The following is a 14,647-nucleotide window of genomic DNA, read 5'->3' as shown; positions in this document are numbered from 1 at the left end:
TTCATTTCTTTTTATTGCTGAGTACTACTCCATCAAATGGATATACAATTTGTTTGTCTGTGAACACTTGGGTTATTTTCAATTTTGGGGCTATTACAAATAAAGCTGCTGTTAACTTTTACATACATATCTTTCTATGGACATATGCTTCCATTCTTTTTGGGTAAATAGGAGTGGAATGGCTGAGACGTGTAATGGGTATGTGCTTAACCTTTTATGTTACTGTCAAACTGTCTTCCAAAGTGGTTGTTCCATCTTGCATTCTCGCCAGCAGTGTATGAGAGTTCAGGTTTCTCCACCTCCTCCCCAGCACTTGGGGTGGTCAGTCTTTTTAACTCTAAAGCATTGTAATAGGTGTATAAGTGATATCTCGTGGTGATTTTAACTTGCATTTTCCTGATGACTGAGGATGTAGAACATTTTTTTACGTTTGTTTGTCATCTTTATATGTTCTTTGGTGAAGTGTCTTCAAATCTTTTGCCCGTTCTTTAAATTAGTTGTCTTATTGAATTATGAAAGTTCTTAGGTGTTCTAGATACAAGTTCTTTACCAGATATGTGACTTGCAAATATTTTCTCCCAGTCTGTGGTTTGTGTTTTCATTTTCTTAACAGTGTCTTTCAAAGAGCAGAAGTTTTGAATTTTGATGAAGTTCATTGTATTGGCTTTTTCTTTTACGGATCATACTTTGGCTGTCATATCTAAGAAATCTACCTATCCCAAGGTCACAAAGATGTTCTCCTATGTTTTAGAAGAAAAATTCATACCAGTATTACAGTTTTAGGTTTTACATTTAGATCTATGAATCATTTTTGAGTTACTTTTTGTATACGGTATGAGATATGTACTGAAACTCATTTTTTGCATAAGGATTCCAATTTTTCCAGCAATTGTTGAAAAAACTATCTTATTTTCTCTCTGGTAAGTGGTGTACCATTTAAAAAAATTAATTGGCCATATATCTGTGTGTATATTTCTGGACTCTATTTGTTCACTGCTCTATGTGTCTGTCCTTTCACCAATGCCACACTGTCTTGATTGCTTTAGCTTTAGACTAAGTCATAAAATCGGGTAATGTGAGTCCTCTAGTTTTGTTCTTTTTTTCAAAAATATTTTGGCTTTTCTAGTTCCTTTGCCTTTCCATATAAATTTTGGAATAAGCTTTTTGATTGCTATAGATGATTTTGGGGAGAACTGGCATCTTAACAACTTTGAGCCTTCAGTACATGAGCATGGTATATCTCTTCATTGATATTAGTCTTTTCTCATCAGTGTATTTTAGTTTACAGCATACAGATTTTGTACATATGTTGTTTGATTTATATCTAAGCATTTTGTAGTGGGTTGAATAGTGCCCCCCCTGCCAAGAAATATGTCTACATCCTAACCCCCAGAACCTGTGAATGTGACCTTACTTGGTGAAAACATCTTTGCCAATGTGCTTAAGTTAAGGATCTTGAGATTAGATCATCTTGTATTATTAGGTTGGCCCTAAATCCAGTGACAGGAGTCCTTATAAGAGACACACTGGGAAGAGAAGGCCATGTGAAGATGGAAGCAGAGGGTGGAGTTATGCAGCCATAAGCCAAGGAATTCTGGAGCCACCAGAAGCTGGAAGAGGCAAGAAAGGATTCTTAGTGCCTCCAGAGGGAGTGAGGCCCTTTTGATATCTTAATTTCAGACTTCCAGCCTCCAGAACTCTGAGAGAATAAATTTCTGTTATTTTAAGCCACCAAATGTGACAATTTTTTTTTAGAACAGCCATAGGAAACTGATAACACATTTCATGTTTTTTGGTGCTATTGAAAAGATAATGGCCAAGAATTTTTGGGAAATGATGAAAGGCATCAAACCACAGATCCAAGAAGCTCAGAGAAATGACAAGCAGGCTGAAGAAAAAACAAATACAAAACAGAACCCTACACAAATTATATTCAAGCTTCTGAAACCAAAGATTAAGAGAAATTCTTAAAGGTAGATAAAGAAAGGAGACATTATATACAGAGGATCAAAGGTAAGAATTACAGAACTATTCTCATAAAACTGCACAGACTGGAAGACATGGAAGTAACATTTTTAAACTATCCAAAGAAAAAACTGTCAACCCAGAATTCTATATGCAGAAAAAAAATCTTTTAAAAATGGAGAGATAAAGAGCCCCCCCCCCCCTTTTTTTGTTTCCAGACAAACCAAAGCTGAGAGAATTCATTACCAGTAAAGTCGTACTATAAGAAATGTCTCTTTTCTCTTTCTTCTCCTTCTGGGATTTCAGTTACACATGTATTAGATGATTTGATATTATCCCACAGTTTACAGGTAGTCTGTTCTGTTTTTTTTTCCCCCTATTATTTTTCAGTTTAAGGAATTGATCTGTCTTCAAGGTCATTGGTTTCTTTTCCTCAGTTGAGCTGAGCCTACTGTTGGACTGGCCAAGAAGATCGTTCGGGTTTTTCCAAAACCTCTTCCCAAATGAACATTTTGGCCAACCCAGCCGTAGCCCAACAAAGTCATTCTTCATATCTGGTATTGGGTTTCTTATTTCTAGCATTTCCACTGACTCCTTCTTATAATTTCTACCTCTCTGCTGAAATTCCCCAGCTGTTCATGCATGTTGTCCACATTTTCCAGTAAAATCTTTAACATATTAATCATAATTATTTTTTCTCCATCTGATAGTGCCCACATCTAAGTCATCTTAATCTAATTCTGCTGATTGCTTTGTCTCTTGACAGTGGGTTTTTTTTTCCTTACCTTTTTGAGTGTCTCATAAGTTTTTATTGAATGCCAGACATCATGTTCAGAATAGCAGAGACTGGGGTAAATAGTCTTATCAGGAGTTGATACCTTGTACTTAGGGTGAGGTCTGGGTGTTGGAGGATTTTTCTCAGTGTTCCTGCTCCACCCCCAGCTTTCAGCCTACCCTGGGGTCCTGCCCCTCAGAGGATGTCTGTGTCCATGGTCTTGTCCCTCCCCCAGCAGTAGACTGCCGTTGCTTGTTACCTGGTGCTTGCTAGCTTTGTTGGAGGAATTCTCTGCTGTCCTGGGCCAGTTTCAGTCTTAGGCCCTGTGTCCCTGGGTCTCAGAAGTAGGGCATTCTCACCTAGAAACAAATGACAATGGAGACACGACGACCCAAAACCTATGGGATGCAGCAAAAGCAGTTCTAAGAGGGAAGTTTATAGCAATATAATCCTACCTTAAGAAACAGGAAACATCTCGAATAAACAACCTAACCTTGCACCTAAAGCAATTAGAGAAAGAAGAACAAAAAAACCCCAAAGTTAGCAGAGGAAAGAAATCATAAAAATCAGATCAGAAATAAATGAAAAAGAAATGAAGGAAACGATAGTAAAGATTAATAAAACTAAAAGCTGGTTCTTTGAGAAGATAAACAAAATTGATAAACCATTAGCCAGACTCATCAAGAAAAAAAGGGAGAAGACTCAAATCAATAGAATCAGAAATGAAAAAGGAGAAGTAACAACTGGCACTGCAGAAATACAAAGGATCATGAGCGATTACTACAAGCAACTATATGCCAATAAAATGGACAACCTGGAAGAAATGGACAAATTCTTAGAAATGCACAACCTGCCAAGACTGAATCAGGAAGAAATAGAAAATATGAACAGACCAATCACAAGCACTGAAATTGAAACTGTGATTAAAAATCTTCCAACAAACAAAAGCCCAGGACCAGATGGCTTCACAGGCGAATTCTATCAAACATTTAGAGAAGAGCTAACACCTATCCTTCTCAAACTCTTCCAAAATAGAGCAGAGGGAGGACCTCTCCCAAACTCATTCTACGAGGCCACCATCACCTTGATACCAAAACCAGACAAGGATGTAACGAAGAAAGAAAACTACAGGCCAGTATCACTGATGAACATAGATGCAAAAATCCTCAAGAAAATACTAGCAAACAGAATCCAACAGCACAGTAAAAGGATCTTGCACCAGGATCAAGTGGGGTTTATTCCAGGAATGCAAGGATGCTTCAATATACTCAAATCAATCAATGTGATACACCATATTAACAAATTGAAGGAGAAAAACCATGTGATCATCTCAATAGATGCAGAGAAAGCTTTTGACAAAATTCAACACCCATTTATGATAAAAACCCTCCAGAAAGTAGGCATAGAGGGAACTTTCCTCAACATAATAAAGGCCATATATGACAAACCCACAGCCAACATCGTCCTCAATGGTGAAAAACTGAAAGCATTTCCACTAAGATCAGGAAGAAGACAAGGTTGCCCACTCTCACCACTCTTATTCAACATAATTTTGGAAGTTTTAGCCACAGCAATCAGAGAAGAAAAGGAAATAAAAGGAATCCAAATCGGAAAAGAAGAAGTAAAGCTGTCACTGTTTGCAGATGACATGATACTATACATAGAGAATCCTAAAGATGCTACCAGAAAACTACTAGAGCTAATCAATGAATTTGGTAAAGTAGTAGGATATAAAATTAATGCACAGAAATCTCTGGCATTCCTATACACTAATGACGAAAAATCTGAAAGTGAAATCAAGAAAACACTCCCATTTACCATTGCAACAAAAAGAATAAAATATCTAGGAATAAACCTACCTAAGGAGACAAAAGACCTGTATGCAGAAAATTATAAGACACTGATGAAAGAAATTAAAGATGATACAAATAGATGGAGAAATATACCATGTTCTTGGATTGGAAGAATCAACATTGTGAAAATGATTCTACTACCCAAAGCAATCTACAGATTCAATGCAATCCCTATCAAACTACCACTGGCATTTTTCACAGAACTAGAACAAAAAATTTCACAATTTGTATGGAAACACAAAAGACCCCGAGTAACCAAAGCAATCTTGAGAAAGAAAAACGGAGCTGGAGGAATCAGGCTCCCTGACTTCAGACTATACTACAAAGCTACAGTAATCAAGACAGTAAGGTACTGGCACAAAAACAGAAAGATAAATCAATGGAACAGGATAGAAAGCCCAGAGATAAACCCACGCACATATGGTTACCTTATCTTTGATAAAGGAGGCAGGAATGTACAGTGGAGAAAGGACAGCCTCTTCAATAAGTGGTGCTGGGAAAACTGAACAGGTACATGTAAAAGTGTGAGATTAGATCACTCTCTAACACCATACACAAAAATAAGCTCAAAATGGATTAAAGACCTAAATGTAAGGCCGGAAACTATCAAACTCTTAGAGGAAAACATAGGCAGAACACTCTATGACATAACTCACAGCAAGATCCTTTTTGACCCACCTCCTAGAGAAATGGAAATAAAAACAAAAATAAACAAATGGGACCTAATGAAACTTCAAAGCTTTTGCACAGCAAAGGAAACCATAAACAAGACCAAAAGACAACCCTCAGAATGGGAGAAAATATTTGCAAATGAAGCAACTGACAAAGGATTAATCTCCAAAATTTATAAGCAGCTCATGCAGCTCAATAACAAAAAAACAAACAACCCAATCCAAAAATGGGCAGAAGACCTAAATAGACATTTCTCCAAAGGAGATAAACAGATTGCCAACAAACACATGAAAGGATGCTCAACATCATTAATCATTAGAGAAATGCAAATCAAAACTACAATGAGGTATCACCTCACACCAGTCAGAATGGCCATCATCAAAAAACCTACACACAATAAATGCTGCAGAGGGTGTGGAGAAAAGGGAACCCTCTTGCACTGCTGGTGGGAATGTGAATTGGTACAGCCACTATGGAGAACAGTATGGAGGTTCCTTAAAAAACTACAAATAGAACTACCATATGACCCAGCAATCCCACTACTGGGCATATACCCTGAGAAAACCATAATTCAAAAAGAGTCATGTACCAAAATGTTCTTTGCAGCTCTATTTACAATAGCCCGGAGATGGAAACAACCTAAGTGTCCATCATCGGATGAATGGCTAAAGAAGATATGGCACATATATGTAATGGAATATTACTCAGCCATAAAAAGAAACGAAATTGAGCTATTTGTAATGAGGTGGATAGACCTAGAGTCTGTCATACAGAGTGAAGTAAGTCAGAAAGAGAAAGACAAATACTGTATGCTAACACATATATATGGAATTTAAGGGAAAAAATGTCATGAAGAACCTAGGGGTAAGACAGGAATAAAGACACAGTCCTACTAGAGAATGGACTTGAGGATATGGGGAGCGGGAAGGGTAAGCTGGGACCAAGTGAGAGAGTAGCATTGACATATATGCACTACCAAATGTAAAATAGATAGCCAGTGGGAAGCAGCCACATAGCACAGGGAGATCAGCTCGGTGCTTTGTGACCGCCTGGAGGGGTGGGATAGGGAGGGTGGGAGGGAGGGAGACGCAAGAGGGAAGAGATATGGGAACATACGTATATATATAACTGATTCACTTTGTTATGGAGCAGAAACTAACACACCATTGTAAAGCAATTATACTCCAATAAAGATGTCCAAAAAAAAAAAAAAAAAGAAGTAGGGCATTCTCAGTAGTCCTGCCTCTCCCTCAGCCTTTGAATACCTCGATGATCTCCACTCAGGATGGTTTCCTGCCTCTCCCACAAGGGAAGAGGGGCTTTCATCTCTTTTTGCTCTTCCCCCAGTAGCTTAAGGATTTTGTTCCGTAGGCAAGAAGAGTCTTGGCAGGGCTTCGTGCCTTTTCTGTGTCTACTCCCCTCCTCCAGGCCTGCACCCTCAAGGATGTTTTTTTCCCCCCACCCGGTCTTTCTCATGAATGCCCAGCGGAGGTCTGTGGAGAAGACCCTGTGAGCAGGTACAAACTCCCCTTGTACCTGTGGCTCCCAGGCGTTCTTCATTCTCACCCTGGCCACTCCCAGCCTCTGCAACTTGTTAACATGCATAACTCAGTTCTTCTCACCCACTTATGTGGCAGTCAGTGTCCCTTCTTCCCAGGCTTTGCCAGAGGTGAGCCGATGCTCACTTTCTGTTTTCCTTGGAAGAGTCTGCCTTTCCTTAGATTTCAGGCTCTGTGATCTCAGCTCTCTGATTTAAGAAAAGTTAAGATCCTTTTAGATTGTTGCTCTTTTTCTTGTTAGGATAGGATTAATACTTCCCCCAACTTTCTCTACCTTAGGCAGAAGCTTCTTATCCACACCTGCATCTTGATGATGAAAAGGTGAGACCATAGGCAATCCAGAGACCAGTCAAGAAGTTATCCCAGATGGATTGATTTCTTGTCACAAGGAAGACCTGCAAGCTCTGCGCTTTTGTTTTTTTGTTGTTGTTGTTTTTTTAATTTTTTTTTAAGATTTATTTATTCATTTTATATTTTATTATTGCTGCATTGGGTCTTTGTTGCTGCACACGGGCTTTCTCTAGTTGCGGCTAGCAGGGGCTACTCTTCGTTGCAGTGTGTGGGCTTCACATCGCGGTGGCTTCTCTTGTTGCAGAGCACGGGCTCTAGGCACGCGGGCTTCAGTAGTTGTGGCTCGCGGGCTTAGTTGCTCCGTGGCATGTGGGATCTTCCCAGACCAGGGCTTGAACCCGTGTCCCCTGCATTGGCAGGCGGATTCTTAACCACTGCGGCCACCAGGGAAGTCCTGCTGTTTTGTTTTTTAATGAAAATGTATGTGTTGGTTACCCATGTGTTTGAGTGGCTGAAAGCAACCACAGATATTTACGCAATTCCTACTGTGCGCAGTGCTGAGCTCATGGTGGCGTATGACAAGCTGGCAGCAACAGAAACTGAGGCAAGTAGATTAAACTACTGTGGGAGCCCGGGATCCCACACCAGGGTGGGACACCTACAGACCCCAAATGAGATTGCCACGAAGTTAAACAGATTCATCTATTCTGAGTTTGATCATTTTTTTTTTCTTTTGATGTTAAGATGTTTATATTTGGTACAAGTGAAAGTTGTCCACTTGGTGTGACTTTCTAGGTATGTGTGTTTGGGTTAATGTTGTAATCTTACTTGTGAGAGAACTAACGAGGACCACCAGGCAGGGCCCCTAGTACTCTTGGATGTGGAACAGACAAAGCACTGATAGGATTTCTCCCCTTAAACACTGCTCCTGTTATCCCGTCACAGCCCTCGCAGTGCGTCTCTTCCTGCTCTTGCGCATCATCTTCTTATCTCTTGCTTTATCGCTTATCTGCTGAGCTCTCGGGAAATGCCACATCTGCAGAGTGCTGGAGTGCAGGTGAGTGCCTGCGATGGTGTGTGGGGCGGGACTGCTGGCCCTTTGCTTTGGGGAGGTTTCATTTCACAGGAGTGTCACCAGGATGGGCTTGGCTCTTTGAGGCATCGAGTGTGTGTGGAGGGCCTGCTCTGTGTTCAGCTCTGTGCCAGGCAGGCATTCCAGGGCAGGTGGGGTGGGGGAATGACGCAAAAAGTGTTAGAGCCAGGAGCCAGGAGCCTCCACAAGGATGGAAGAGAGGAGCTGGGGGTGTGGAAGCAAATCCGCAGGCCATGTCACCTGTCAGAGGCTGCTTCCTGTCAGGAAATGCCTGTACTTTGGGTTCAGATCCCAGCCGTCATTTCCTGTATTAGACCAAGTGATTTAACCTCCCTGAGCCTGCTTCCCCATCTGAAAATTAAGGTTAGTAATGCCTGCTGTGAGGGGTCATTGTAGGGAGTAAATGAAGTGACGTATAAAATGCTGGCACATGGGTGGCAAGTAAATCACAGCGATAGCCATCTTTACGTGCGGTGTTTCAAGTGCTGTAATGTCTTCTGGTAAGAGCGGACAAGGTTGCAGAGAAGGGCTGTGTCCTGGTGAAGGTAAGAGCAGGAGCGAATGCTGTGGCTGGAGGAATAGCCCAGGGCAGACAGAACCCTGGACTGGTGAGCAAGGCTGGAGGCTGGGTACCTTCTGACAGTCACTTGCTGTCTGAGCCTCAGGTTCCTGCAGCCCTCTCTTCCAGAGGCCACCTCCCTGGCTTGGGCATGTGGCTGCGGTCCTCAGTACTCTTGGAGCTGGCTGGGCTTGGGCTCAGAAGGAGGGTTTCTGTTGGTAAAATCAGCGGCGCTCACCCCCCCCACCCCTGCTTCCAGAGACTCGGCTCGGCACTGTCCATTTCTGGGCCACTCTGCAGAATCACTCAGAATTTCCATCCCCTCCTTCCCAGGCAGCAGGCAGTGCCCATCTGGCTGTCAGGACAGAGGGCTGCCAGGTTCCCACCCTCCCTCTGGTGCCCTTTCCTGAGGGAGCCAGGGGGACTCAGTGTCCAGAGGAAGAGCGTGCATGTCTGGAAGGGGGTCCTTTGGAAGCAGTAGGCACTGGCTTCTCAAGAAAGGCCTGTGGGTGATTTGCAGATAAGTGCCTCTCACAGCCCAGCCCTTGGAAGGGCAGGCCCAGTCATCACCCCCACTTTATAGAAGATGAGGAAGTGGAGGCCCAGAGGAATTAAACCTCTTGCCCAGGGCCGCCTAGATGGTCAGTGGTAGAGCTCAGATATCGACCACGGCCTGTCTGAGTCACTGCTCTTCCCCGCTGCACTCTGCTTTGTCTCCCGACAGCACTGCCTGGGTCTGGGGGCCGCTGCGGTGAGGTGAAGGCCAGTCAGGGCTTCTGGAACATTTCCTTTTGGGATGGGCTTTGAGAGCTGAAGTGTATCGATTCCTGGAGGACTGGAAGAGCCTAGCCCCGGTGGGCCGAGGTCTTACAAAATGGCCACAGTGCCGCAAGCAGACAGGCCGACGGTGGGCATGTGGACATGGCCCTGCTCCTGCTTTCAAGAATCCTCCTCAGGCTTGTGTCTCAAATTCAATTTCTCTTTAACCACCAGGGCCTGCATTTTTCCAAGTTCAAATCGACATGCACTTGAGAGTTTGTTATCTATGAGATTAGAACACTTTCCTAATAAAGGAAAATGTGCAGGTGGGGTCCACGTGCTAAACTGCCCTTCTGTGATGGTTGGGAATCCTCTTCCGGGCTGATTCTTCTCAAGGACTCTGAGGCCTGCCCAGGTGAACATGTCCAGGGCAGAGCATCTTCCTGGGGCTAGGCCACTGGATTTATCCAAAAGATGGGCCAACTCAGAGGAGATGCAAGCCGGCTGCCAGTGGCAGGTGTGAGGCATCCTAGGTGAGCCCCAGTCATAGCCAGTATTCTTTAGTGGCTGTGGCATTGAGGGGTGGAGGAGTGCTGGGTGGAGTACCCTGGCTCTGTGGTGTATGGGGAGTTGACAAGCTTTGAGCCTAGTGATGCCCTGGGTTTAGAAGGGAGAGGAGCGATGAGTGCAGGCAGAAGACAGGAATAGGGGACACAGGCACATGGGCAGGTGGCAGGCCCTGTGGGTGGTGTGGCATTGATTCATCCCACTCATGTGTCCTGGCCCTGGAGACGCAGTGGCTGGAGGAACAGGGCAGGGATGGGGCAGGCCCAGGTGCGGAGCACAGAGGAGCTTCTGATGGGGCATGGGGGGTTGCAAGGTGAGTGGAGGACAGGATACTCGGAGCAGGGGGAAGAAAGGGTAGATGAGGGGCCCTGGGAGCTGGGCACGGGAGCACTGAGGTGGGAGCGGAGCTGCGGAAGGAGGCAGGCAGGAGCAGGATGCCCCGTCCAGGGGGTTGAATTTTCTCCCAGTGCCGGTAGAGAGCCCTGGATGACTGGCAAAGCCAGGGAATGATGTGGTAACATTTGGAATGTCCATCAGTGAGGCTGTGGTTGAAAACACTGAGCCCCAAGTGTGGCTGCATTTATGGGTTACTGGGGTTTGGGGGCTGGCCGAGAGTGTCGGCCTCACTGAGCGTGTCATTCCCACAGGGGGCGAGCCCACAGAGGAACTGTAGGTTCCTGAGCATCTGCCCACCGTGTCCTTGGGAGGCTCCCAGCATTCTGCCCTGCTGAACACATGCACGATGCTTCTGGGGTCAGGAGAAGCCTTTGTCTGTGTGCAGAGCAGTGCCTGACTTTTGGGGGACACGCATTGGACTGGAATGAGCCCCCTTAGGAAATCACTTGCCCTCAGTGGTGGTGGAGGAGGAGGAGGATGGCTTCTGCATTTGGGAACTGAGGATCTTAGGCAGAAACACCAAGTCCCTCATGTTCCTGGAGTCTTGTCTGAAGCAGCCCGGGGTGCCTGTCCTGTGGATTCTGACTCCCGCCAGCCATCAGGCCAGGACGTTCACGTAGAATCTGTTTTCCCAGGGGATCTGGCCAGGGCAGAGTTGGAACCTCCCGCTGGTTCTGGGCCATCCCCATTCCCGGGGTTGGGAATTGCCTTGAGCTAACCAGGAGGAAGGGTGACTTCAGAGCCAGGCTGGGCTTCAGGGGTCCCGCACTCTAACAGGCCTGGTGGAGGGCATGCCGTGTGAAGAGCTGGCAGCCCCCGACCTCTCTGAGGGCCTCCAAGAGCCCACCTGCACATCCCTCCCAGGCCCCTGCAGCCCGGACTGCCAGGTGTTTTGATTCCGCTCCTCACTCATGGCCTCTGCTCAGAAAGGGGGGTTGGACGGGAGCGCGCAAGCCCGGATGTGGGAGTCCCGCCACACCGCCATTGCTCACCAACATTTGGAACTCGTCTTCTTGAGTTTGCTGGTGGTTTTCCACTTGATCCTTCAAGGAGCTCTTCCTCTCGGTGTTTCCTCAAGCACTGACTCAAGACTAAGGGGTTCTCTTTCCTTTCATTGTCTTTAGCCAGAAGTGGATTCCCCCGTCCCACCAGACAGGGGCAGGAGTCAGGAGTCGATGCAGAGCCAGCCCCAAGAGCCCGTCAGCATTCCCCAGACACTGACCAGCACGCTGGAGCACATTGTAGGCCAGCTGGACGTCCTCACCCAGGTAGGCCGTGACGTGAATTCACCCCATCGTCTGCACTTGGCCTGGCATTTGGACCATTTGAAGTTGGCCAGCGAGTGCTGGTTTGTTTGTTTTAATCTGTCAAAACTTTTAGTATTTCGTCTTTTTTTTTTTTTCTCTCCTTAACCACATCACCGTCATCACACCCAACAAGGTTAACGATAATTCCTCAATACCATCCAGTATTCTCAGGGGTCACTTTTAACGGGTTCAGGATGCACAGAGGGAGAAAGAACTAGGTAAGGACCGAGGGGATGCGGGCGGCACATTAAAGAGCCAAGGCGACATCGCTCACGGCTGTGGCCGTGGATCGGGTGCCCAGCTCCCTGGGCCTCCCCATTCCTGCTGTCATTAACTGCGCCAGGCCAGGTCGAGGCCCGCTCGGAGCCGCGAGCTCCTTGCCTCCTGGCTCCCAGGCGGCGACCCCAGCAGGCCCAGTGCAGCTGAACAACCCACCGTCCCTAGACACCGGCAAGTTCCTGGAGGGGAAACGATTGACACAGCTGCCTGCACTGCGCCCCCAGCTCTCCCCCGCGGTACCTGCGTCTCCCGGCAGGGCTGGGAGCTGCAACTGGCTCCCGAGCCCGGCCTACCCGGGTCCCCCGCTCTTCCTGATGCCTGTTCCCGCACCAAGCTCTCAGCACCACGACCTCCGGTTGCTGGGTTTTTAAAAAATATAATTATAATGTACCTATTTTCCAGCCCAAATTAATGAAATAGAAGTGCCTGCCCTGGGCTCCTGGCTTTCAGAGCCATCCGATCCCTGGCCAAGCCACTGGACCCCAAAATCACCAACACTGAATCCTGCCAGGGAGTGCCCACCCAGTGCTGGCCTGGGCCACAACAGAGCTTTGAAAGAAACGCTATCCGTTCATTTGACTCTTCGCTGGGTGGGCACTCCAGGGACGTGCCAGGGAACTGCGTGCAGTGAGTCAAGGCATCCGAGAGCCCAGGCTCTGGGTTCGAGCTTGTACTGCTTCTTATCCTCTGAGCGACCTTGGAGACATCCCTTCGGCTCTCCAAGCCCTGGTGTGTTTATCTGTGAGGAGCCTGCCATGTTTGTGGTCAGCATTAAAGGAGATGAATCTGCAGGAAGTGTTTGACCTGTGCCTGGCCCTAGATAGCTGCTCAGTAGATGTTAGCTGTGGCACTGACCCCCCTCATCAGGGAGATCAATGTGGCCCCATCACCACCAGGAGCATAAGTGCATCTGGCAGCTCATAACACAGACTTGCATTGCAGCAATTCCAGTGAGAGCAAAGCGCCCTGACGAGAGGTGGCAGCCAGCACTGCGGGCATGCCCAATGGGGCGTCTTCTGCTGGGGTGGAAGAGCGGTCCTGCAGAGGGAACAGCCTGCCTGCAGGTCTGGAGGGGCCATGGGCACATCCAGGCAACCAGCAGAGCCCAGCACAGCTGACATGGGGCATGTAGGTGGTGGTGGCAGCTGGGCCGAGGCAGGACTTAAAGGTCCTCAGGCCCCTTCCCTCCTGGGCTCTGGGTGCAGACCCCCCCGTCTGTGCTGGCTCACGGCTAGAGGGGGAATGCAAGAGGGAGGCCGAGGACCCTTGGGTCTCTGACGGAGATGGAGCTGAAGTGGCGTGGCGTCCCTTCCCTACCTCTGGATCTGAGGCTAGGTGCGAAAACCTCCTCAACTTTGTGTCCCATGGTCCACGGCGTGTCACAGCATCCCAGCTGGTACTGCACACACTGGACCCACTGAAGGAAGGACATTTGAGGGGAAAGGTCAGGCATCGGTGACTAGGGGATGGTGGGACTATGCGCACATCATACAGACATTGCCGAGAGCCTCTTAGGCCTGGAGGAGGAGGCGTGTGCTGAGAGAGGGAGATGAGCAAAGACGTAGAAAACTTCTCCCACCTCAGAGCCGTCAGAAACTGCCAAGCCTGCCTCATGTTCTTCACAGCCTCGTCAAGTGAGAGTTCAGGGGAGGTGGAATGAATTAGAACTTTATAGGATAAAATTGGAAATTAAGTCTGAGAAGGTAGTTAAAAATAGCCTCATTGGATCCAGAGGAGTATAACACTAGAAACATTTCCTGTCACTGTGTGTTAAGGGCGTACATGGAAGGTTTTTGTTATGTGTTAGCAGTCAGGAGTCTGGTAGTAACTTTGTAAGAAACTGGCATCACAGGGAATAAGTGAAACCTTGGCCTGTGGCCGGGGTCACACCGCTCAGCCCCTTTGCAAATCCAGACAGCACTGCCCCCCCACCAGTGGCCAAGCCCATCAACCAGTCGCCCGCTTTGCATTCCTGAAGGCCACAAAGTGTGGCGTGTTCCTGATGGAGTCAACATATTTTGAGGCAACTTGGGTTCCACAGATGAAGCTCCCAGTTGAGACCTTAGAGTGCAACCTGTTTTCAAAATGGCATGGGGAGGTGTCTGCACGAATTTGCGTACTACCTCGGGCTTGGTCGCCAGTTGTTTTCCAGGCCCACGTCCCCCCCTGGAGTTGGGGCCCTAGCTGAGGTGTTTAGCTCCAGCCAAAGCTGCCCCTCCCGTTGGGACCAGCCTGGCTGCGGGCAGCCCCCTCTCTGGAGGCTCCCCTGAGGCCTAGAGCCGGGTGACCACCGCTGTCCACCCCATGCGGGTAGCTCAGCTGGGGCTCTGCGCCTACTTGGCCTGTGGGTGTTGGCCTCAGATGCTTTCCCCTCAGCGGCGCTCCTCACCCTCCTGGCGTGCGCCTGTGCTCTGGAGGAGCAGAGGTGTCGCGGCCACCCCGACACTGACACCTACTTCAGAGTTCTCTGTCTGAATCATGCTGTTCTCCTCTGTCCCGCCCCATCACTGCCCCTTCCCTCCCCCACAAGAAAGTCTATTTCTAAGCAGCCTCCGAGAGGGACACTGCCTTC

At 47.3% G+C, this 14,647-nt stretch overlaps 1 protein-coding gene across 2 annotated transcripts in view; it reads left to right on the top strand.

The window, feature by feature from the left end:
- Nucleotides 1–14,647, top strand: part of POC1A (POC1 centriolar protein A) — a 76,684-nt gene that overhangs the window by 43,874 nt on the left and 18,163 nt on the right. For both annotated transcript variants that reach the window (XM_079934302.1, XM_079934301.1), the window contains exon 10: nucleotides 11,614–11,757. In XM_079934302.1, the coding sequence (XP_079790428.1) occupies nucleotides 11,614–11,757 (144 nt within the window). The remainder of the gene's footprint in view (nucleotides 1–11,613; nucleotides 11,758–14,647) is intronic.

The sequence above is a fragment of the Stenella coeruleoalba genome (assembly GCF_951394435.1).
Source record: "Stenella coeruleoalba genome assembly, chromosome: 10".
Classification (NCBI taxonomy): Eukaryota; Metazoa; Chordata; class Mammalia; order Artiodactyla; family Delphinidae; genus Stenella; species Stenella coeruleoalba.
Note: the sequence above shows the minus strand (reverse complement) of the source record. Positions and strands in the feature narration are given on the sequence as shown.